The sequence below is a fragment of the Protopterus annectens genome, chromosome 8.part0, assembly GCF_019279795.1.
Source record: "Protopterus annectens isolate FY-2018-M chromosome 8.part0, PAN1.0, whole genome shotgun sequence".
Taxonomy (NCBI): domain Eukaryota; kingdom Metazoa; phylum Chordata; order Ceratodontiformes; family Protopteridae; genus Protopterus; species Protopterus annectens.
The window spans coordinates 847,751,247-847,777,925 of NC_056741.1; the positions used below are offsets into that span (position 1 = coordinate 847,751,247).

Sequence of the window (26,679 nt, forward strand, 5' to 3'; positions counted from 1 at the left end):
AAGAGGAGCTAGCAACTTGAGGCCACCCAGAAGGGCACCAACACCAGCTTGGGACCTTAACTTTGTATTGGAAATGCTCACCCTGCCCCCTTTCGAACCAGCTTCTTCTGTAGAGCTAAAATTTCTCTCCTGGAGGACAGCATTCCTTCAGACCATCACTTCAACCAGAAGAGTCTCTGAGCTGCAAGCGCTCATGGCTGTGGAACCCTTCATCATCTTCCATGCTGACAGGGTATCCCTCAGAACTAACCCATCCTTCATGTCCAAGGTGGTAGACCAGTGTGGATCTCAACAAATCCATTCATTTGCCCACCTTTTTTCCTAATCCCCAGAACAAGGGGGAAAGGATTCTGCACTCTCTAGATGTGCACAGACAGCTCAGATTCTATCTGGACAGGACTAAATCCTTCAGAAAGTCTGATCAATTGCTGGTTAGCTTTGCTCCAGGAGCAGAAGGCAAAGCCATCTCCAAACAAATCATCTCCAAATGGATAGCACACTGCATCCATTTCTGCTAAAAATGACATGGAAAGCCTCTCCTCAAGGGGGTCAGGACACACTCCACCAGAGCAGCCTCCACCTCTGCAGCTTTCTTCAGAGGAGTCCCTACCAGAGACATCCTGGAGGCTGCCACCTGGACATCTGTTCACACTTTTACCAAGCATTACCACCTGCTTCTCTTCTCCAAATCCAGGGCAGGGTTTGCCTCTGCAGTGTTGCAGGGCATCCTAGCCAGCCCCTAGTTTCCTTGACTGCCTCCACCCATTTCCTCAGCTTTAGGAATCAACCCAAATGTGATGAGTGCAACAGTGAAACACGAAGAACATAGTACAGTTGTGTACACTTACCATAAATGTAGATGTTCGAGTGTATTCACTGTTGCAGTCCTGGTTTCCCTCCTTCCATCCCACTTTCTTCTCTTTCCTTACAAGGAACATATTGGTATTTATTTTCCACTGATGGGGTTCTTCCACCAGAATCTGGCTTCTACTTCGGGGCTCCTGACAGGTTAGGGCAAGAAAAACTGATATAATGGCATCTGCTGACTTACTTTATACTACTGACGACCTGACATCAGTCCTGAAGTGACAGCAACTGACGCAGAAATACTAAGTCTCTGCTTTTCGGGCCGGCCGAGGGTTACCCTGACGGGGATAACCCAAATGTGATGACTGCAACAGTGAATACACTCTAACATCTACATTTATGGTAAGTGTACACAACTGTACTTTCAATTCCTTGCCATAAAAATGCCAAGTCATCAGTGTATCTGGGATAGAATGCAACTTTTTTGAAATATGAATGTGTTTTTAGCTGTTTCTGTTACCAAAAGGCCATAACAAGATTCACAAACACTGGAACCACTTTGGCACCCATTGCCACCCCATTTTTCTGCTTGTATAGTTTAGTAGAGAAACTAAAGAAGGTATTCTCAAGTATTATGGTCATTAACTTACACACACTGTAAATGGTTCTAGAACTGAAATCTGTGTACTCAGCTAGATATTCTTTAACTGAGTCAATGCCATTTTTCTGGACAATAGATGTGTACAATGAAACCAGATCTAGGGATGCAAAATGGCAGCCTACATTTAACACTGGAAAATTTTTAAGTAATTCAAGCAGGTGGCATGAACCTTTTAAATAGACTTCAGAAGCCTGTACTACCAGATTCAAAACGTAATCTAGATAACTAGATACAGGTTCAGTTTTGTATTGAGGTGCAGAGACTACTGGTCTAAATGGTGGTTTGGTGTGATTTTTATGCACCTTGGGTATCCCAAAAAAGTGGGCCATCTTCGGTAACTCAGTATATAAATAGTCATAAATATCTCAGTCAGTGTTACCATGAAATAATAATTTGTGCAAACTGGTGTCAGTATTCTTAAAGCATCTCTGAGTATTCAATTTGTTGGTTACTTCATAGCAGTCAGTGTCCGCTAACAGTAGATTCATGGCCTTAGTGTAGTCATCTGTGTTTATTACTACCAAAGTTTTACCTTCATGATGCCAATAGTTTTGTTTAAAGACAATTCCAGTAATGCTTTTCTCCTTTCAACTGTCAGATTATATCTCTTTGGGTTTTTTGCCCACTTTCTCCCTGAATTTGTTTTAACATTGTTCTTGAAATATTTGTAAAGTATTGTGCATCACTGGATTGTAGGTACTTTTCTTGTGGGGCTTTCTGATGTCAATTTGATATTGTGGAATGTTATGAAAATGTAATGTAAATTCAGTTTTCTCATATATAATCTGAAGTCAATAATAGTTTTTGTGAGGTTAGCTGGTTGTGTTGGGATAAACGAAAAAACTTTTTCTAGTAGATTTAAATGTTCAGACTTTAGAATAACATTACTTAGATTTAACACTGACCTGTCAAATCTCAGTTCTTTTTTCAGTTCTTCCCTCTGCCTTTCCCTTTGAATTTACCTCCTTTGGGCCATTTGGGGGTTTTGATGTTATCTGATGGATTTATCAAAAAAGGGCCTGGTGAAAGCACAGGTGGCAAATCCTTGGAAAGTACCAGCAATTTCCTTGTGAGTAGATTTTACATTCATATCATCACTATTTACTTCAACCTCCAAGGTTTGTATTTTCTTTAAATTTGGAGGCGTAGTCTCTGTGGTAATAGGATGACTAGCTTTATCTGATATGTTTGGTTCTTCCTATAGGCTGTAATGTCTCTCTGTAGTTGGGTTGCTGTATGTAGTTCGACCTTTATAGCGGTACCGTTGTATAAAGTCTGAAAATGCTGAAAACAACTAGACGTTCTGATATTCTGGTCTAAAATGTGTATTTCCTCTTTGAGGCTTACATTTTTCTTTTTGTAGTCATCAATTAGTAAAGTCATCAGATTTATTCCGGTGTCATTAACTAATGCAACTCATCTTGGTATAACCCGTTGTTGCTGTTGACACTATTAGGAATCTTCACATTTCTCAAACCAAGTGGAACACAATTAAGCCTACACATTCTTCCAAATGTAAAACTTCATATTGCCAATTTCTGTATCCTGTCATTAAAATTTCCAGTTTATAAATCTCTTTTTATATGTTTAACAAAGTTGAAGGCTGGAACCAATGATCAGCAGTATTGATGAATTAGAAAAAAGATTGATGACAGTCTTAGATATAATATCAGAAACATTTTCTGTACCTATCGAATGTCTGCTCGGATTGCCTTATCGTTCAAACCAATGGTATTCACTCCAGTCAAGATGTAAGAGGGTGTGGGATACATAGATACAGACCTTCCAGTTCCGTTGGAAAAATTGTAATTTTCTAAAATAGTACAAATTTGTGAAACTGCCATGGGTAACTTCTGGGTAATGTCCACAAGATCCTCGGGGAATGGATGTATGGACAAATTCAAATTTGAATCCTTGAGACAAGACTCTCCAGTGTTGCCTGTTGCTATATTACAAAAAAACTACAAAAAATCCAAACAGCGTAGAACCAAAAACAGCACACAAACTCATCCATCATCCAGAAAAATGCCCTGTACTACAAAACTTATAACTTCCCTGCTGTACAAGGAATCTCCGTTCTAGTAACAAATTCATATTACTTACAAATAAATCAAATAATGTTGCAGGAGACTCGCTGTACTCACAATTTGTTGCTAAACTCTGGAATAGTATCATATACAAATTAAGCTCTCAGACAAACTCAGTAGTTTGAAACCACTGCTTAAACAACATCTTAACCAGTCCTGGTCCTGCACATGCTCATCACAAGGTTAAGATTTTGTGTTCATAGTACGATGCTCTCCAAATGCATGCTCTCAATATCTCACTGAAATGGCAAAACAATTTTTGTACATAACTGCTGCCTGTATAATCCACTGAGTTGTATGTGGTTTTCTCTTCAGTAACTTCCAGCTCTGTAGTCTTAGAATGGATAAATGCAACTACTTACTGTTTGTGGATAAATGTAAATAGAAATGTAACTGCTTTCTGTTTAACTAGAACTTGGTGTAATGCAATGTAAGCAAATGGAGATTTTTTTCCCCTGGGCCTCCATTGAAAATGGGTATTACCCAATCAAACTTTCCAAGTAAACAAGACAAATAAAATACATAAATAAATGCATTTGTTGAGTAATATTTGCTAAAATTAACATTGCCAGCTTTTCTTTTAACTGAAAAAAGAATATTGCAATAAAATTAATAATTTTCCCACCTCTCAACCTCTTAGAACAAAAAATCTGGTTAACGCCTAAAGTATTGGTGGGACAAAGGGCCAGAAGTAGAGACAGATTTTAAATATTGCTATTATAAACTTAAAAAGTTGCTACAATAACAGGATTTGTTAATATGCATTTTCCGAAGGAAATGACGTCTGAAACCCAAATGCATGTTGTCATTTAAGGATTTCATTCCTCAATGATTTGCTAGAAAACCACAAATTTTATGAGAACAGGCTAAAAAATATGAGGCAAAAATCTGGACAGTCTTCAAAAATTTGTACAGTTGAGAGGTATGCATGCTTTAAAATTAAAAAAATAATAGTGTTCTCTGGAGCAACCTCACTTATGTAGGTGTCTGATTCTGGACACTAAGGATAATCACAAGGCTTTCTTTAGTTATGTTAGGAACCTGGGTGGTAATTCCCAGATATGCTCAGAATTAGTCCAAAATGACAAAAAATACACCGAACCCACAGACATTGCCAACATCCTAGCTGACAGGTTCAGCGCAGACTTCACTCCCCCCCCCTCCCCACCAAAAGGACAAATATCTATCCCAGCAGAGTGCTGCCCCCCTGACATCTCAGATGCTCAGGTAAGAGCCGCCCTCTCCAAAGCAAAAAACACAGCATCAATGGGACCAGACGGTGTCCCGGGCTGCATCCTACATGAACTCCAAGAAGAGCTAAACCCAAACATAAAACTACTGTTCAATCTCAGCCTTACTACAGGATATGTACCCAAAGAGTGGCGTACAGCAACTGTGGTCCCTCTCCACAAAGGTGGTGCCTCAATGGATCCTGGAAACTATCGCCCCATAAGCCTGACTAGCTTGGTCTGCAAAGCTATGAAAAGGATCATCATGGACCTCATAAATAAAGATATTGGGGACCTACAGACACTGGATCCTACCCAGTTCGGCTTTGTTAAGGGCAGATCCTGCCTCTTAAACCTGGTTGATTTCTTTGAAAGAGTCACCAAGGCCATTGACGAGGGGAAGGTGGTCCAAACAGCCTACCTGGACCTCGCAAAAGCCTTCGATACAATACCCCACTCGGACATTATTGATAAGCTCACTAGCTTACATATAAACCCTTATGTCACTGGATGGGTTGCAAACTGGCTCAAGGACAGAACCCACATGGTTAGAATTGCTGGAGCCATGTCAGACTCCAAACCAGTTACAAGTGGCGTCCCACAAGGCTCAGTCCCGGGACCTTTCTTGTTCGGTATATATTTCTCGGAGGTACAGGCCAACACGGAAGGACTGTGGCTGACCAAGTTCGCAGATGACTGCAAACTGGGCGCCATAATCGACTCTCCAGCCGACACAAGCATCCTCCAAAAGGGCCTCATAGAAACAGACAACTGGTGCCAGAGCCATGGCCTCAAGCTAAACGCCAAAAAGTGTATAGTCATCCCCTTTGGCAAAAACAAAGTGCCCACAAATTACCACATAGGTGGTAACCCATTAAGTACAGAAGAAGTAATTAGGGACCTGGGGACCCAAGTTGATAGCAATCTCTCATTTGACAACCACGTGGCCAAAGTGGTTAGAAAAACATTTTATATAGCCCACCTAATCATGATGGGATTCAAATCTAGATCAGGGGAGGTCATCGTGCCTCTTTACTCATCCCTCATCAGGCCCATAATTGAGTACAATGCCCCTTTTGGGATGTACCTTACCAGACACCTGCAGCAACTGGAAAGACCCCAAAAGTACCTCACCAAGAGGATCAAAGGGCTCAAACAGATGCCATATGCTGCCCGGTTAAAGAAACTCCAACTCTACTCAGTGGCATACCGCGCCTGTTCAGAGGCGATCTGTGCCTGACGTATAAAGCAATGTCCAACCCGGAATTAATGGACATGCTGCACCTCAGAAAATCCAAATCCTATCGAGCTACACGCTCGAGAGACTTGAACCTCAGCACTGAAATAAATAGGACATGCTGGAGGGACAGATTCATAACCCAGAGGCACCCTTCACTCTGGAATAAAATCCCAGTCCAGGTTAGGCAGAGTCCCTCATTGACTGTCTTCAAGAGGAATCTTGATGAGTGGATGGGAGATCTTAGGTTTACCCCGGGTATCACTTCTGTGTCACTGTTAGACAGAGGCTGTGTCACTGTTAGACATAGGTACAGTATACTAACCTCAAAAAAAAAAGGCATAGCAAAATTAATTTAAAATGGGTGGCGAAAGCCAAACACATTCTGGCTAGGCTTATAAATGCCCTAGGGCAGATAGCCTAGTATGAACCTATGAACCCTCTTCACAGTCATGTATGCTCACATGTACTCTCACATACCCATATACAGGCACTTGCTCACACTGACAAATACACATGCACTCGCACACAGTCATATGCATGCAATCAAACAGACTCGTACGTGCACTAACGCACACTCACATATATGCACTCACACATACTCTCATGTACATAAATACTTGTGTACAGTCGTATATACATACTCATTCATATACTCGCTTAGATGCACACGTGCACATTCGCATATACCCACTGACACACTCACATACGTATATATATATATATATATATATATATATATATATATATATATATGTATATATTTATATGTGTGTGTGTGTGTGTGTGTATATATATATATATATATATATATATATATATATATTATATATATATAATTTATATATATATATATATACATATATATATTATATTTATATATATGTATATATATATATATATATATATATGCACTCGCGTACAGTCACATACACGCATTTGCAGACACATGCACTCAAGGACACTTGCTGACACCCAGACATACGTGGGAATGCATCTCTTGTTTCTGATGTCCCTTTTCTCTCTTCTCTTGCACAGCTTTTTTTTTATTTAAACAAATCTGAGCCAGGAGCTGGGGGCACAGTTCTCGACTTGATTTAAACTGTGTGTGTGTGTGTGGGGGGGGGGGTTCCCCCCTGGTTCTAGCACCCTTGTCCTCAGACATTAAAAATTGACCGGGAAGTAGCCTTTTGTGCTTGATAAAGTCAAGCAAAAAAAAAAACAGATTTTTATTATTTAAATGTAAGATGTAATGGGATCCTATCTCGCCTACATTCATAACAGATGGGCTCGGAGCCGATCCATCGGCTTCGACTTGGCCACTATACACTAGAACGAAGTCTCTCATTGGCTGGGCTCCCCCTTATCCCAGAATGCACCACACCCGCTTCCCCAGATCTCGTTTGCCGCTTTTCAAGGTGGACGTGGTCTCGACTTGGCTGGAGCTAAGTGTATTTTATTAACCTTTTTGGTCTTTTGACTTAGGGTTTCTGTCAGAAATTCAACAAACAGCTGTTTTAACAGCTTTGTGAGCGTGTGTTTCTTAGTTTGGTAATTTTTATAATTTTTCTCGCTTCTGGTATACTGGGCAAGGCCCGTTTAAATTAGAGGGCCTTTGCCCTTTGCTGTGTGCTGTGGTTTTGTTGTGTGATTAGAATTTGTTTTTTTCTCTGTTTTTCTGTTGTATCGTGCTAAGCCCGTTTAAGTTAGAGGGCTTTAGCCCGTGTATTGGTCCGCTTCTGTGTACTGTATCTTCGATCTGTTTGACGTTAAGGGTCCTGTCTACCTGTTGTGTATTTCTACCTTGTTTTTAAGATGTCTAAGGAGCAGAAGTCAGGGTTTAAGAAATGTGCTAAGTGTAATTATAAAATGTCTATCACAGACAGCCATGCTGTCTGCGTTTACTGTTTAGGGCCTAAGCATCTACAAGATACATGCAGTGTTTGTCATGCTTTTTCTTCCAGGGTCCTTCAGGAAAGAAAAAACAAGTTAATACTAAAAGGTCTTATTAAGCCTTCATTTGAGGAAGCGTTGGCTTCATCTCCAGCTTCTAAAAAGAAAAGGTTGTCGGCTCCGACCAGTCCGTCGGACCCGACACCCAAAAAGCATAGATCGTCGGCTCCGACCAGTCCGTCGGAGCAGACATCCAAGAAACATAGATCGACCTCTTCTTCCTCGGCTCCAATGGCTTCGGAGCCGAGGGCTGAAGGGTCTGCCTCGGTGCCTCTTTCCTCGGCTCCATTGGTGTCGGAGCCGCAGGTTAGTGCACCGAGAGGCCAATCACCTACTTCGGCTCCTTTGGTTTCGGAGCCGTTGGAGGTGTGCAGCTCAGACTCTTCCCCCTCGGCCCCGAAGCCGCCTTCAGCGCCGACACCTTTACAAACAGTTCCGATCTCGGATCCGATAGTGTTGGAACCTTTTCGGAGCCGGTCCCCTGTTTTATCGGAGCCGAGACAGAAGTCGTCTCGGCCCCAGTCTATTTCCTCCAAATCCTGTAGGTTGTCGGATTCGGTTTTGGATAGGGTTATCCAGAGGCTGTTCCAGTCCCCAGTTTTTACTAAAATGATCTCGGCTCCAGCCCACTCGGCTTAGGAGCCGATTTCCCATTCCATGCATTTGGTTCCTCCTCCAACCCCCTTGGAGCCGTTGGAGTCGGTGCTGGTAGAACGCAGCGGAATCTTCCAGTCGGAGCAGAGACCCCCTCGGAGCTTCTCTGCTCCGACCTTCATTCCTACCCTGTCCTTGGTGTCAGGGTTTGGTACTGGGTCTTCCTCGGTGGGGGCTGAGGGGAACACTGTGGAGCTGGCCTCTTCGATGCCCAGTCTTCCCCACGGAGCATCGGCCGCAGGTATTCCCGGTACCGTCGTGGTCACTAAGCAAGTGCCCTCTGCAGAGTCTGGAGGTCCTGCTTTTGAGGCCATGAGGAGTGCGCTGGCCATGACCTTGCCGGTTCAGCAAGTTTCTACCTCCCCATCCCTAGACTTGGGTACTGGTGCCTCTGGTGACATTCTTTCCCAAGACAGTGGGGCCCCAGGGCCTGAGGATACCCCCTTAGAAGGTTCCCTTCTTCCGGGGGGTCCTTCTGAATCTGCTTCGGATGAGCCCCCAAGGAAGAACTTGTGCAAGAGGAAGCACGTTGATTCCCAAGATGAGTCCGTCACTTCAGATACTGACCTCGATGATGCGGAGGGGTCCCCAAAATCGTCCTCGGATGACGTCTCCTTCTCAGATATCCTTGAGATCTTGAGACAGAGAGGCGATTGGCAATCCAAAACCCCTACCGCTGAGGAGTCAAGTCTTTCTCAAGGCCTTTGGGGCCCAGCCCTCCTCCTCCTGGGTGTCTCCACCCTTCGACGAGTTGTTAGATTTAATCTCTCGAAGGGTGTGGGAGCATCCTGATACAGTGGAACCAGTGCCTGCCAGACCTAATAAGTTCCTTTCGGCCCCTCCCCAGAAGGAATTCCTCACTAAGGGTGGTGCAGTAGATGCAATGGTGGTGGCATCTGCCACTCAGCAGGACGTGGCAGAGGCTTCAACGTCTATTCATCCTCCTAATAAGGATTCTAGTAGCATGGATAGGTACGAGAAGCATACCCTTTCATCAGCGACCTTTACCCTGCGGTCGCTGAAATATCTCTGTCATTTTACCAGGCTCCAGAGGGACCTCCTCAAGGAGTTAGGAGAGTCTCTTGCGGGTAATCTTCCTGAGGCATTAGCCCAAACCGTAGGCGCCCAGATGACTACCCTATCTTCTATAGTCAACTCGTCCACGAGGCTCATTTCCTATGCAGCCAAAGGGGTGAGTAGAGCAGCGGGCACAGGAGTGGCTCTTAGGAGACAAGCCTGGTTACGCTTGTGTCCACTTGCGGAGACCTTTAAGTCTTCCTTCGCCGATGCCCCCTTTGATGGGTCTTCTCTGTTTGGACCCAAGGTGAAGGACACACTTACTCGGTGCGAGCAGGAGGGCAAGACCTTGACTGCCGTTGGGGCCCGGTTTTCCGCTCCCTCTAGACCTTACCCCAAGGCCCAGAGAGGAGGGAAAATGTGGTTCAGAAAATCCCAAAAGTTCTTCCCTACTCCACCGGGTGACCCCCCCCCCCCTAGAGGCAGGGGGGGATTCAGGAAGATGCCACCCCAGAGGTGGCAGAGGCCCCCGTAACTCTGGAGACCGCGATTCCTTTTGTGGTTCCTCCTACCCTCACCATCCCTAGGATGTGGCCCGGCTGTGCTTCTCCGGAGCCAGTCGGGGGTCGTTTTGTGGAACACCCACAGGCTTGGGAATCTATAACCAAGGATCAGTGGGTGCTTCGCATTATAACCGGAGGCTACCTCATCCCCTTCTTCAAGCCCCCTCCTCCTACAAGGAAAATCCCGGACGTGCCACCCAGTCAACGGGATCAAGCAGCCGTAGAAGTTTCAAAGCTGCTAAGCAAGGGAGTCATCCAGCCTGTCCCCGCCGACCAGATCGGATCAGGAACTTACTCGAGATTATTTTTGGTGCCAAAAAAGACAGGGGACTTAAGGCCCATTTTGGACCTAAGCTCATTAAATCGTTTTGTAAAAAAGTCCAACTTCCGAATGGTCACCCTTCAGTCCATTCTCCCGTTATTGGAGAAGAATGTCTGGATGTGCTCCATAGACCTCAAGGACGCTTACTATCACATTTTGATACGTCAAGAGTCCAGGAGTCATTTACGCTTCCGCCTGGGAGCCAGTCATTTCCAGTTTCGTGCACTGCCCTTTGGTCTCACCACAGCCCCCAGGGTGTTCAACAAGTGTCTGGCAGTGGTGACAGCTCACCTGAGAAGTCTAGGATTCCAAGTGTTTCCCTATCTAGACGACTGGCTCCTCACTGCCACCTCCGAGCATCTACTGATTCGTGCGCTGATGGCCACAGTCACTTTGGGTCTCTCGCTGGGAATCACTTTCAATTGGGAAAAATCTGTGCTGCGGCCATCTCAGCGTATCACCTTTATAGGCACAGAGTTAGACACAAAAAGGATGCGGGCATTTTTGCCATCAGAAAGAATTCAGGTCCTACAATCTCAGATTCTAAACTTGTTACCCAAATCTCGAGTTCCGGCCAGACAGATTCTACAGTTATTGGGCACGATGGCCGAAACTATTCTTCTAGTTCCATTAGCCAGGCAGCACATGTGGGTGCTGCAATGGCTATTATCGGTCCAGTGGTCGTATCAAGAACTCCCCCTGAACCATTTGGTTCTGATTACGGACAGTTGTCGTCGGGACCTCCGTTGGTGGCTGCTTCGGTCCAACCTGGACCGGGGGCGTCCGTTCGCCCTTCAGCCCCCAGTTGCCACAGTGACCACGGACGCCTCCCAGATAGGGTGGGGGGGTCATTATCTGGACAGGTCTGTCCAAGGCACTTGGCAGGATTACGAAGCGCACCTACACATCAATGTCCTGGAAATGAGAGCGGTGCTTCTGGTTTTGCAAGCACTTCATCATGCTCTCCCCCAGGGTACTATTGCGATTCTATCCGACAACATGTTGGTAGTTTGGCACATAAACAAGCAGGGCGGAACCAGGTCCTACCCCCTTTGCAGAGAGGCCATGAGAGTGTGGCGCTGGGCCATAGCTACCCAACGTTTCTTAGTAGCAACGCACATTCCGGGGAAAGCCAATGTGATTGCAGACAGGCTCAGCAGGACTCTCCTGTTGCCCCACGAGTGGTCCCTCAACAACAGAGTGGCTGCGCGGATCTTCGCAAAATGGGGTCTCCCTTGTTGCGACTTGTTCGCCAGCCCCCACAATGCGAAATGCAGAGAGTTCTTCACTCTGACTCCCTCCCAGGGGCAGTTTCCCAGGGACGCTCTAGCCCACAATTGGCCCCCCAGTCTACTTTATGCCTTCCCCCCAGTCCCCCTTCTCCCGAGGGTGATTCAGAAGGCTATTCATGTGGGGAGCAACATGATTTTGATCGCCCCACACTGGCCCCGCCAGGTTTGGTTCCCATTCCTTCAGAGGTATGCGGTACAGGGCCCTTGGATTCTAGACCCAGTGCTGGACCTGTTGTCTCATCAGTCGGGACACACTCATCCATCCGTCCGGGAGTTGCAGCTGGCTGCTTGGTTACTCCACTTCCATCCTTAGTCAGAGATAACTCTCTTTCCCCAGAAGTGATGTACATTTTGTCCTCTTCTCACAAGCCGTCCACTGTTAAGCTGTATTCCAGCAAATGGAAAAGGTTTGCCTTTTGGGCCCAGCAGCGAGGTATTGATCCTCTTACGGCCCCAGTGCCGCAGGTCCTAGAATTCCTAGCTTCGTTGTTTCATTTGGGCTCTTCAGTCTCCACAATTAAGGTTCAGCTAGCGGCCATTTCTAATTTTCATGTTTTCGTCGAGCCTTCCTTAATGGTAAACAGACTTTGCAAGTCCTTCCTCAAGGGAGCTTGGCTCCTCAGGCCTCCTATGACCCATCCTGTGCCCCCTTGGGACTTAAATTTGGTTCTGGCCTCCTTAACTGCCCGCCCCTTTGAGCCAGCAGCGACTTGTGATATAAAATTTCTATCTTGGAAAACCACCCTTCTAGTGGCAATAACTTCTGCTAAGCGGGTTTCAGAGCTTCAGGCTCTCTGTTCTATTCCTCCTTATTTGATTTTTCATAAAGACAGAGTTTCCCTCAGATTGAATCCCTCCTTTTTGCCTAAGGTAGCATCCTCTTTATGCATTCAGCAATCCTTGGATCTCCCCGTTTTCTTTCCAAATTTTTCTAATAGAGCAGAATATACCTTCCACCAGTTGGATGTTCACAGGCAACTGCGTTTTTATTTACATAGGACCAGTCAGACACGAAAATCTAACCAGCTGTTTGTGTCCTTTGCGGAGAATAGGTTAGGTCTACCAGTTGCTAAAACCACCGTAGCCAAATGGATTAAGGATTGCATCTCCTTCATTTATTCCCAGTCAGGCAGAGAGTTACCTTTCCCAGTTAAGGCTCATTCTACCAGGGCGATGGCCACCTCTGTAGCATTCCACTCCAAAGTTTCAATAGATGATATTTGTGCGGCTGCTACTTGGTCTTCTCCGCACACCTTCATTTCTCATTATAAGGTTGATGTGGCTTCCCGAGGCAGAGCTTCCTTTGGTTCCGCAGTTCTCAGGAGTGTTTTCCAATGAGCCACCCAGGATTTAGGTGCTAGGGACACTGTCCCATCTGTTATGAATGTAGGCGAGATAGGATCCCATTACATCTTTTAGTTATGTACTTACCATAACTTCGGATGTATGGGATCCATCTCGCCTACATTCATACATACCCACCCTCCTTCCCCCTACCTTTTGGATTTGGAGGAAATGTTGCTCTTGCTGAGCTCTTCTCTTGAAGGGCTCTAGTTGGTTACAGTTATTGGTATGTTTTCTGTGCCTGTATGAATGTATGAAAGCGAACAAACAAGATCTGGGGAAGCAGGTGTGGTGCATTCTGGGATAAGGGGGAGCCCAGCCAATGAGAGACTTCATTCTAGTGTATAGTGGCCGAGTCGGCTCCGAGCCCATCTGTTATGAATGTAGGCGAGATGGATCCCATACATCCGAAGTTATGGTAAGTACATAACTAAAAGTTATACATTACTCACCCTGATCTGTCTGCTTATTAAATATCAAGGTAACAGTCTTCCAATGTACAAAACAGAACAGGTACTTGTTGATGCACATTACCTTACTTTAAAGGTGATAAAGGTTATACTTAAGTGCACATTGAAAAGTGTGTACTTAATCGATTCGCAGATATGCCCATGTTAAAACGTTCTGACAGTTCTTTTTATAATTGTTATAATATTCCAGTGTGTCAAATTGAGAGGAAATCCTGACAAATAACTGTAGAACACAATTATAAAAAGAAAGTACCCCCTTGACTTGTAGGCAGCAGGCTGCAGCCATAAATTTTTTTTTTAAAGCTGTCCCAGTCTCAAACAAGCAGTTAGACACCGCGTCAGGACTCTGATGTCATCGCATATGCCCCTGCACATTGATGATGTTCCAGGATATGCTGGCGATGCGCAATGGTAATTAAAAATTGTAAATAAAAAAATTGGGATTTGAAGGAGCCATTTGGGAATTTGCGGCACCCCATTATTCTGCCCTCAAAACCAGGAAATACAGAGGAATTTGGTATAGTTGAGAGGTATGCCCAGGACATTGAGTTTGGCTGTTTTTAAGTAGACCATCTCCTTCTGGATATTTAAGGCCATTTCCATTTATTGTACTTTTCATGACAAATCTGTCTACTTCTGTTAGAACTCATTCCAGTAGGACCTTTTCCCCTTTTTGTACCTTCTTCAAGGGGTTGGACACCAGTTCCATTCTTGAAGCTGCTACTTGGTCTTCAGTGAGTACATTTTCTAAGCATTATAAGTTCGGTATGGTTTTGAGCCAGAGCAGGTTTTGCTAAAATTATTTTATGTGTGTTTGTTGAGGACTTTTCTCAGCCTCCCACTTCCCATTCTGTTTTTTGAGCTTTTTTATTCTCCCATCTGTTTAGAATACTGTAAAAGTGATATAGACGGACAATAGTACAGGTGTGTAAAATTTTACTTTAACAGTAGATGTCCTTCTCTTCACTGTTGCAGTATTCCCTCCCTACCTCCAACCACTTCTTGTTTGTTCTGGTTTTTGTTTTACACTCCCTTCTGGCTAGGGTTGCCACCTTTCGTTGTGGCTAAAACCGGAGTAAAGCCACACCCCTTGCATCACCAGTCACCCCGCCCACACTCCGTCCATTTTGTGATGTCACATTGACATCATTCGTTGAGAAATGCCCTCTTTTTCTGTTCCTGCTGCCATCTTTCGGCTGATTTACTATGCTTTTCAGTAAAAAAGCATAGTAAGTCAGCCGATTTACAAACTCCGATAGTCTGTTTCCTTTTTGAAACAGAATACCGGAGTTTGTAAAGTGTTTTCTGGACTACTGGAGAATCAGTTTGATTTCCGTATAGTCCGGAAAAAAAATGGAGGGGTGGCAACCCTACTTCTGGCTGAGGATTCCCCTCTTTCTTTTGCATTTTTCCTTCTGGATATGCCTGGACTGTTCTGTTCTGGCACAGTTCACTTTTGGGTAGCTGTGTCTGTACATCCCTTTTATGTGATGCATTCTGTGCAGGGAGCGTAAGTGTTACGTAAGGAGCATATAAGATCATGGTGTAATGGCCGAGCATTGGTATGCCCTGGCGGGAGATACTTCTGTTTAGAATGCTGAAACAGTGAAGAGAAGGACATCTACTGTTATGGTAAGATTTTACACAACTGTACTTTCTAGTTGCTATTACATAAGCTAGACAAGTATCTGAACTTCAGGCTCTTTCCTGCAAATCTCCCTACCTAGTTTTTCATAAGGACAGAGTTTCCTTACGTACCGACCTGTCTTTTTTGCCTAAGGAAGCTTCTGAATCTAATATTAATCGAGTCATTAACCTCCCATTTTTCTTTCCAAATTTATCTAATAAGGGAGAATACATGATGCATCTTTTGATGAGTTCAAGGCAATTTTGATTCTGTTGCCATCATCCAAATATTTCAGGAAAACTGACCAATTTTTGTATCCTTTTCACTGAACAGATTAGGCATGGCATTTGTAAAGTAACCTTAGCCAAACGGTTAACTGATTGTATGTCTTATGTCTACAGCCAAAGAGGGTTGTCTTTGCCTAAGCCCCTTAGAGCACGCTGCACGAGGCTATGGCTGTTTCTTCAGCTTTTTTTGGTCGAGAACCTCAGTAGATGATATTAGTGCCACTGCCACTTGGTTCTTATTCATTACAAGTTGGATTTGGTTTATAGGAACAGAGCTGCCTTTGACACCGCAGTACTCCGAAATAGTTGAAGAATGGATATGAAAGTTATGTACTCACTGTAACAATGCATCTGTTTTGTACATTTTTATTTTTTCCTCAACCTCCCGCTCTCCCAACCCCCTTCTCTTTACTCCTGAGGAGACTTGATGGTTAACTCTTGTTCCCTGTTTGAGCTCCAGTTCTCTTTCTGTTATCTCTACTTTTTAGATCCCTTATAGCATCAGCCATGAATTATTGGAGGCAGCAAACTCATTCTGCAGTGTGTTAGGTTAGTGGGGCATTAAGAGAAAAAGAAGCAGCTTTAGAGTAGGATTTGAGAATCTGGAAAAAGCGGCCAAGTCAGATCTGAGACCCATTAGTAGAGGAAGAATGAAAAAGGATAACAGTTGCATTGTTGTGAGAACATAATTTTTGTTTTTATTCTGTCTTGATCCTTTTTGACATAGTGTGCATCTGTGATTGCAAAAGTTTTATTTTTAATTGTTTTTGGTGCATGTGTATGTGATTCAATATTCAGCATCACTGCCTCTATGATAGAGTAACTAAGTGTAGTAGGATGGAAGCAGGAGGTTGATACCATCACCAAATTCCCTACTCTAGTATGAGGGAGAAGTCATGCCATGCCACAGAAGTTCCATCTGAGGAAAGGCGCAAAGTGCAGTGGGAACATCTGTAGAATGTGAGCCAACCAGTGAATATATACTTCAGTAGAGCGTTGTCAGTGTAAGGAAGCATGTACCGGTACAGTTTCAGAACAGGTCCTGCCTCCTAAACTTGTTTGATGTTGCATTGGATGTAGGCACATTGGTACACATTGCTTTCCTCGACTTAGCAAAGGCCTTTGGCACCATCCCACATTCTAGCATTACAGACACATTAATCAAGCTAACCGTAAAGTCGTATGTAACCTGTTGGATAGCAGACTGGCTCACTAACAGAACCCAGTCTACTAGTGTAGGAGATGTGCTGTCATCAAAAGTGACCGATGTTAACAAGGAACAAGTGTCTCTTGGGAAATTTAATAGCTGGAGAAACATGTGGAGGTAGATTACTGTTTTTCTAAATCCTGGGTCAAGGAAAATTTGCATACTCACCAGGTCTGAAAGAAGAAACCAGGCTGGAAGTTGTTCCTGCAGTAAAGTTTGAAAGATGTCCTTTTGAAGCCTGATACAGAAGGATGCTGTTAAGTGGAACTTGCATATACGTATTTGTGTTAAAATGTGTTCACTGACTGTAAGTACTGATTTATTCTTATAGGTTCATAGGTTCATAGATAGGTAGTAGGCTATCTGCCTGAGGGCATTTAAAAGCCTAGCCAGGGTGTGTCGGCTTTCGCCGCCCCATTGATCAATTAACTGATCCTCTGTCAAGGAGAGCCAGTGAAGTGATCCCAGGGGTGTATTTTCTGTTACCCATCCACTCGTCAAGGTTTCTCTTGAAGAGTGTTAGTGAGGGGCTCTGCCTGATGTAATTTGGAATTTTGTTCCAAAGCATGGGGAGTCTCTGTGACAGGAATCTATCCCTCCAGCATGTTCTGTTTATTGTTGTGGTGAGGTTTAGCTTACTAGAGAGCGTGGCTCACAGTGACTTGGATTTCTTTAGGTGGAGCATGTCCATCAATTCTGAGTTGGACATGGCTTTGTAAGTCAGGCAGAGATCACCTCTGAGTAAGTGATATGCCACTGAGTACAGCCGGAGTTTTTTCAGTCGGGCTGCATAGGACATATGTTTGAGGCCAGTAATCCTCTTGGTGAGGTACTTTTGTGGTCTTTCCAGCTGTTGGAAGTGTCTTGTGAGGTACATCCCAAATGGGGCATTGTACTCTATGATGGGTCTAATGAGTGACGAGTAGAGGAGCACTATAACCTCTTTATTTCTAGATGCGAACCCTTTAGTAATTAGCTGGGCCACATAGAAGGATTTCCTAACTACTTTGGCAGTATGGTTGTCAAAGGAGAGATTACTATCTGCCTGAGTCCCCAGATCTCTTATTACCTCTTCTGTATTAAGGGGGCTGCCACCTATGTGGTAATTTGTGGGTGTTTTGTTTTTCCCCAAACGGGATGACTATGCATTTTTTGGCATTTAGCTTGAGGCCATGACTTTGACACCAGGTGTTTATCTTAGTAAGGCCCTTGTCCATGTCAGCCGGAGAGTCAGTTATGGCTCCCAGTTTGCAGTCATAGGCGAACTTGGTTAGCCCAAGTCCTCCTGTGTTTGCCTGTACTTCTGCGAAGTATATGCCGAACAGTAGGGGTCCCAGGACCGAGCCTTGTGGGACAACACTTGTGATTGGTTTAGAGTCAAACCTGGAACCTGCTATTCTTACCGTGTGAGTTCTTTCTGTAAGCCAGTTGACAACCCATCTCGTGACGTAGGGGTTTATGTTCAGGCTGGTGAGTTTTTCTGAAATACCCGAGTGGGGAATGTTGTCAAAAGCCTTGGCGAGGGCAAGGTAGGCTGTGTGAACCACCTTTTCCTCGTCTATGGCCTTGGTGACTGTCTTGAAGTCAATCAGGTTTAGTAGGCATGATCTGCCCTTGACAAAGTCGAACTGGGTTGGGTGAAGTGTTTGGAGGTTCCCAATGTCTTTGTTAATGAGTTCCATGATGATGCGCTCCATAGCCTTGCAGACCAGGCTAGTCAGGCTTATGGGGCGATAGTTACCAGGGTCAGTTGTGGCCCCTCCTTTGTTTAGAGGAGTAACTATTGCTGTGTGCCAGTCTATGGGCACGTAGCCTGTGGAGAAGCTGAGGTTGAACAGCGAGTTTAGGTGGGGGGGTTTGTTCGTTCTGTAGTTCGTAGACGCAGCCTGGGACACCATCTGGTCCCATTGATGCTGTGTTTTTGGCTTTTGAAAGGGCTGTTTTCACCTGTGTGTCTGTGATTTTTGGGTCACTACTCTTTTCCGGTATTGTTGTGGGCCCTTTTGGAGGTGAGAGGGGGTGAAGTTTGTGCTGAATCTATCTGCCAGGATGTTGGCAATATCAGTAGGTTCAGTATATTTTGTGCTATTTTGCACTAGTTCAGTGCATATCTGCGAGCCATGGCTATTTTTCTTTCGAAGTTAGCCTTGGATTATTTCATGAGGGACCTTAGTTTCTTACTGATACTGATCAGGGATGTCTTTCCTTCTTGGGATTTGCTTTTTTTCTGAACTAGTTTCCTCCTTCTATTGTATAGCCTGTTTATTGCAGGGGTCCACCAAACTGGTTTCCTTCTCTTAGAGGGGAGTGAGTCTTGGTTTTGCTAGGGATGGCATGATCCATGCATCCTTGTAGGTGCTTATAGAGTGCATTTGTAAAGGTTTCTACATCTTGGGCAGCATTATCCTTTGTGAAGATTTTTTGCCAAGATAGACTGTTTGCTAAAGGTGTTATAAAGAACTGGAGTTTGTTTTTTAATTTGACTAGTTTTTATTGTGTTTACTCTGTTTGCTGCAAGTAAGCATTTTTTTGTGATGTTCCCTGTAAATTAAACCATTATAGCTTCTGAGAAAGCTGTTCCAAGAGAGTGGTTTATTACTATCAACACTGTTGAACTTTACAGGGAAGTACTCGTTTTACCAGTGGTGGTAAAGTCTTCATTTAGAATTTTGATTTTTGTATATTGTGCTTTGCATTGTGAATGCTGTTTGTCTGAAAAAGCTTCTGGTATCCTGTTGCATTCAGGGACATAACTGATCCTGAGGAGGGCTGCTGATGGTTCCTAAAATGTATTCGTATAGAGCAAGTGTGCAGATTTTCAATGCCACACTTTTGTCCTTTACATTGCCACTGTTAACGGTTTCAGATTTGTGTGGTCACTTTTGAAAGCACTTACTTATGGAACATTGTCATCCACCAAATTTTTACACCTATACATTTTCAGGAAAACACGATTTGGTATTTTGGGCAGTATGTTAGTTCTCAGCAAGTGTTAGTGATAGAGCAAGTATTTTTTTTTTTTAAGTTCTTAAGTACTACTTATTCTTTTTGTATTCCAGGGTACATGAACCATCTGAATGTCCACAACAAGGAAATATTGTACAAGCTGATTGACAGTCGGCCACGACATACACCTTTGCTAACAATATCCAACCATCAGTCCTGCATGGATGACCCTCACATCTGGGGTATGGACAGCATTTGGTAAAAATGTTAATTTCCTTAAGTTTTAATGAATTTCAAGAGATGACAATTAAAACAAAATGAATCGGAGAAGACCCTTCGATAGTGAAGGTCAAAAGCCCAAATGGAGGAATATATATAACTGTTAGTTGGGTATAGTGATAAATGTGTAGCAGAGAGTATATAAAGATGTGTAGAGACATACTGAGGCTTAAAGTAGGAACACAAGTAGTGAATAACAGTAAAAAGACATGGATAGGGAATGTTTCCTTTTTCTTTTCTCATTAAAAAGAGTGGGTAGGTAACTAAACTTAATGAGAAATATTATTTATAAGGACAGATGCAGTTTATTAAAACAAAAAAAGTTCTTCCAGATTCATCCCATAAGTCTAAAGAGATATACCCACCCCAAGGCCATCTTTTTATGTTGACACCCCTCTTCTAAGGGACTGTGGCAGTGGCTTACTTTGCACTGCCCCCTCTCAGCCAAGATAAGATATTTATCCTCTCCATGCCAACTTCAGCAAATACTCAAGTCACTAATTGAACACTGATCAACTGGGCTGTAGTCAAGTTTGTCCCTCTACACCAGTACAGCTGGCTGAAAGTAGTCCGTTCTTGAAATTTAAGCAGTTGACTTTGATGGTGTAGATCATATCTGACAGATGACCAGATTTAAGTCTACATTGTACCCAGATTGTGCTTTATTTGATCTATGCAAACCTGGGGTGGGGGGGGCACCTTTTTTTTTTCTCTACCTTCATTCCCTTACATTTGTTTGTGTTCTTTTCTAATTGGAGCTCTTGTATTGCTTTCCTTCTCAAAACTTAACACTTCAGAATAGTCTAGTCAGCTATTCCTCTTTTATTGAGAATGATGCATTTAATAATACTCACTTCATCTGATTGAAACTTTATTTCATTTCCTGGGAGTTCACCTGGTTACTAAGTGTAAATGAGCTAGTGAATAAAATGGACCAGTCTAAAACTAAAAATAACACTGTTTTATAATTAACACAGAGAAGTGACATTATTGATATTAAAGCTTTCATAGTTGTAAGGATTTATAAACTTTAACAAACCTTTGTATGCATAGAGGCATGACCCCCCCCCCCACCCCACCCAGCAAACACGGCAGAGTTTGTTCTGTTAGAATAGCATGGAATATTAGTAGTGTTTAACTGCTGTTTGTATTATGTTTCAAGAAGGACAAGACTTTTCTGGGTGTTTTTTTTTTTTTTTTTGTATTATATTGGTGCTCTGTGTGCATTGCAGTCATTAGAGTGCAAAATATGGGCGAGGGTTACCAGATTTGTGATCTCATCAGAAGAGTGGCATGTCCTGTTTGTTTTTGATCGTGGTTATTTGTTGTACATGGTTGTCTTTCGTCTTTTCACGGTTAGGGGTCGCCACAGCGGAACTCATGTCCGCTAATAATTGACAATAGATTTTTTAACGAACACAGAGGTGCCAGCTCGACGTCCAACCTTCAACGAAGGTACGCCAATTTACGCATGTCTTTCGAACGCCCATCCAACCGCGGGGAGGACATGCAGACTCCTCACAGAAGGCACTCCCCGCAGTCCAGCCGATATTCGAATGGGAGAACCTCTTGCTGTGAGGTAACAACGCTACCGCTGCACCACAGCGGATATGGTTATTTGTTGTACATATATTCGTTATTTTGGTACGTTTAGAAATTGATCATATTTGTTGTACATATATTCTTTATTTTGGTATGTTTAGAAATTGATCATGCCCAGTCCACAACTGTTTTGCTGCTGTTCCAAAGTGTGTGTCTTGCACTATGACTCGTCTAGCTAATGCAAACACTGAGCAGCAGAAAACATGATCATTTTATATTGTCTGTTTGGTATTGCTGTCAATGGTCCTAATTAATTACAGCTACTCCTTAATGTACTGCGCTCATAAATCGAACTTGGCTGTCCTCCTAAGCACCTTAACATTCATAATGTTAAATGAGCATTACTGCCCACTTCTAATGTTATAGGAATATGTCCTACACCCTCGGAAACGTTAACTACAACCTCTTTGACAGCCCACCCTACACACCTGCCATAGTGGAAGAGTCATTTGCCAAATTTGCACCAGAATGCTGGCATAACATCCCTGCACCTCAGTAGCTCTACCACCCTCAATCATCCTATAAAATGCTCTGAATGTCATTGCTTCAACAATGAAGGGTAAAAACAATAGCATCTCTCTTGATGATTGCGTTTATAATAATGTATAGTAACAGCATCAATAATAGAAATTAACAAAACACTGTATATATTATAAATATATTTACAGTTTCTTTCTGCTCTACTTTTTTGTCATTACAGTGTTTGCATATGATTTGTACATAAGTGCTTGTACTAATTCGCAGTTTATTGCTTTGCATTTGCATTCTCTGTCATTGAGAGTAGCAGGGTTGCCTGATCTTCTCTAACATGAGTGATTGGTTGAAAGAGCAGGGGCTAGCAGGACTGGGTAGTAATTTGAGCTTCTAGATTCTTCCATCTTTTCTAGTATTTAAATCCTGTGTCTGCAGGGGGCTGTGCTTGTATTTACCAGGTTGTGGAGTGGTGATTCATCACTGGGACAAAGCAGAAATTCCCCAAGACTCCAAGAGCAGAATAAGATATTTCTTACATTTATTTCATTGAATTGCACTTCTTAACACTTATAATTGTGCTATACAGCTAATGTGCTACATTTTGCACTGTTATAAAGCTTCTTTTACTGTTTCATTGCATTTGTGTACTGTTTTATACTGTTTTAACTGTATTTTTCATTGCTACATAGTTTTATTACTGTAATTGCATTTTTACTGAATTACTTAACTGTAAACTGCTTTTTCATACTGAGAGTTGTATTTTCTGTTTGTGAGTAGTGCTCTATCTGTGCTTTTCTGTGCATTTTTTGTGAGGTTATTGTGTTCTAGTCAGGTAACATAGTCTGGATAGAGGCCTGGTTGTTTTGTTTGTTGAGTTTCCTATGTTTCTGGCAGCCATCCTCTGCTGTTAGAGAACACAGAGCTAATTGGAGGAGGGGCACTGACTACAACTTTGATCTGTGATATATAACAATAAGTATCCTTGTTGTGTTTTGTTTATTTTTACTAGTTATTGCTTTTTCTAGATATTTATAGCACTTTTGTTGTCTGCTGCTTACTTTTTACTGTATTTTATTGCTAAAAACTAATCTGCAGGGTTGTACTAAAATTGCCTGCCTTACAGGGCCAGACAAATGAGGTTTTTACTGTCACACTGTAAATCTTTTTTAGCTAGTTTCACTGTGTGTAAGGTATTAACTGGAAATGTTCTCCATTTGTTAAACATCTGTTTGTTTGTTCTTGATTTCCTACCAAGGACTGCATCATATAACTGATTTGTTTGCAGTAAAAAGCATTCTCTAGAGTCTCCTTGCTCTTTTATCTGTTTAAAGCTGTCCTTTAGTGGCTCACTGCTGTTTTTCTGCTGTGATAAACATTTCTGCAGTGTTTTCTGCTTAAAATAGTGTAACTAGTAGCTGTAATTGTTTCCCACTCTCCGTCCCTGTTGGTGTCTTGTTCTTCTTATACTTGGTGGATTTCTAGTTGCCCGCACCTACTGTAAATTTGATCTGGGACACTCCTACCAGTCCTAGTGTCCATTAGCTCATTCTGCCTAATATAGAGAGAACATTTGAGAAGGCCAACCCACTTATATTGTTAACCTTGAACTATCTTCTGTCCCTCCTTTCTCCCTTTCTACTTTACTATAAAAAAACTTTGCTAGAATCTCCGTGTGTTCGACAGTGTGTGCTTCTCAGCTGAGAAGTATATTTTTTGGCACTTTTTAACTGTTCAAAGTTGAGTAAAACAGTAATTGAATTCAGTTCAGAATACAGTTTGAATAAATTGTATTTATTTAAACTGTATTTGCTTTACTATTGCTACCCACTCAAGTGTGCTAGCTTGCACTGCACTTGAATTGTTTTTAGTGCTGTTTTAGCTGCTTTTCTGTAAAAAAAAAATTCTAGACTCATTTCCTGACTTTCCTGTAACTAGTCTAGTCCAAATACAGATTTGCTGTATCCAGGACTGTATGTAAGCTTCTGAGCCCCCCAAAACCTTTCTTTGTTAGAGGGGATCCTTTTAGCTTATCAGTGGGAGTGGTAAGCACTAGGTAGCCTATCTTCCACAAGAGGAGTGGTTTCTGGCCCAGAAATTGTAGTTTATTAGCAGTTTGGGCAGTTTTTCCATCTCTTTCAACTTTCTGGTTTAAAAGCCTGTGTTTGCCCTTTTCCCCGCCTTTCCTGTAACTAGTCTAGTCCAGATATAGATTTGCTGTATTCAGGACTGTTTGTAAGCTTCTGAGCGGTGCCAAATTCTGCTCTTCAAATTTTCCCTTAGATCTGCTAGTTCTCTTCTCTCCTTCACCTTTACTAGCTTATTAGTCTAGCATTTTACCAGAATTCCTGTAGCACACAAAAGTGCTATCAGCACTAAACATTCTACAAGAAAACAGCTCCAGTAATTATTATTAATGCCCACCCCTCCAGGCATGTCTAAAGGTCAGTTCCCTGTGCTTTCTCCTATTAACCTGGTGAACTTGGGCATCCTGAGGCAATGCAAAATCTGCCTCACGTACACTGGCAACCCTCTCCTCTTACCTCCCAACACTCAGACTTGCGAGAGATGCAATTATGTATCCAAATTGGAAGCCACGCCCTCTCCAGCCAAGACTGAAATAGCTGGTCAAAAGGAGAAGGTCAACACTTGCACCACATGGAACACATAGCCCTCCAGAACACACACCAGCATTGCCTTCACATAAAAACACAAACCACACACCCATGTTTGCGGAGACTCTCAATAAAAATCTACCCAAACAGCAGAGCCCTCCAAGATGGAAACGCACTCAACCACTACAACACAACACTAATCACGCGACACATAACTCTCCTAAACAGTGTGCCACTCAACCAAAGACTAAGGCAAAACAGCATGCCCAATACACTAGTCATAGGTGACTCGATAGTGAGGCACACCGATGTCCCACTCACTAGGTTGAATAAGGAGAAAGTAACAGTCAGCTGCCTGTCAGGTGCCAGGATCCGCCATATAATGCATGCACTCAGGTCCCTCAGCAACAGGTACAAATATGACTCTGTCATTGTGCATGTGGGTGTGAATGACCGGAGACGTACCTCCCTGGACTACATGAAAAGAGACATAAAGGAGCTCTTGGATTATGTAGCCCAGGCAGGTATGACCCTAGCCCGGAGCAGCATCCTACAATCTCCCAGAATGATACCATAGTACAAGCAGAAAATGACTGATTTCAACAATTGGCAGTTTGTGGTGTCATTCTAAAGGGATCCAGTATCTGTCTGCCTGGGATGACATGATCGACAGACCTCGATGCTTTGCCAGAGGTAGCCTGCATCTGTTACCCCTGGGCTTCCAGATACTGGCTAAGGCTCTTGCCACCCCTATAGTGCCTTTTTTAGGAGGTGTTCCAAAGACAAACTTACCACCATAACAGCTACAAACAAATGCAGTCTGAGGGTAATGCTGCTCAGCGCTAGAAGTCTAAATCTCAAAATGCACTCACTCAAAGCACTCCTTAAAATGGAGAACATTGACATTTGTGCTGTAACAGAGACCTGGTTCAAGGCAGCAGAAAGCATCTCTGCACTACCAGGTTGTAACTCATTCCACACCTTTTGGCCCCAGAAATTGGATTGAAGCTCCAAAGGTGTTGGTGTTTCCATATTCATTAAGGATGCACGCACCTCCATACTGGTAGCCCAACATAATGCATCAGAGATGCTTCACGTGCAGCTAACATTGGGTAATAATAGTGATTCAGGTCGTAGCCTGCTATAGGTCCCCAACCATGTCCCAACACTCACACTCCACGTTCTTATGCACCCTGGAGAATATTAGGGTCCAGCCTAACACTCTCATACTGGGCGACTTCAGCTACCCCTCCTTTAACTGGGAAAACTACTCATGTACCAGTAAACGTGCCCAACCTTTCCTGGAATTCATTAATTCCAGTGCCCTAGACCAGCTCATTCTTACCCCCACTAGAGGTAGAAACATCCTTGACCTGCTCATTACTTACATGGGCAACTGTTGCTCTACACCAATAATCAACTACTTCCTGGTTAGAGCCAACCACAAACTAATCACCTTGGAAATCCATATCCCTCCCTCCCACCCCCCTGCAAAGGTAATCACCATGAAAATCTTCTCCAAAGCTAACTTTGGGCTCATAAAAACAGAGGTGGCTAACTTCACGACACCCATGCAATTGGAGAATAGTTGTATGACAGCCGAATCCTACACCAATGCACTGTACGAATACATACATAAATGCATGGATCTCACCATACCCAGTAGAACCAAGATGCTCTCCTCCAAAAAAAGCAAGCTAATCTGGTGGTCCCCTGCCATAAACAAACCCTACAACAGAAGGAGGAAACTGATGTGGAATAAGATAAAGTCCCAAGACTGGAAAAACTACCTTATCAGCTGCAACAAAAAGTTAAGATCCCTCATCAAAGCCTCTAAAGCTAGCTACAAAAACAGAATTGCAGCAGATAGTAAAGACAACCACAAGGCCTTCTATAGTTATGTAAAGAATCCCTATGACAATACCCAGATTTGCTCTGAGCTACTGCACAATGGTACCTTTTATACCGAGCCAAAAAATATTGCCAATATACTGGCTGACAGATTCAGT

At 43.2% G+C, this 26,679-nt stretch overlaps 1 protein-coding gene across 1 annotated transcript in view; it reads left to right on the forward strand.

Moving 5' to 3' along the window:
• TAFAZZIN (tafazzin, phospholipid-lysophospholipid transacylase) overlaps positions 1 to 26,679 on the forward strand; it is a 1,078,486-nt gene that overhangs the window by 115,759 nt on the left and 936,048 nt on the right. The window contains exon 3 of the mRNA XM_044080349.1: positions 19,817 to 19,945. Coding sequence (XP_043936284.1) covers positions 19,817 to 19,945 — 129 coding nt within the window. The remainder of the gene's footprint in view (positions 1 to 19,816; positions 19,946 to 26,679) is intronic.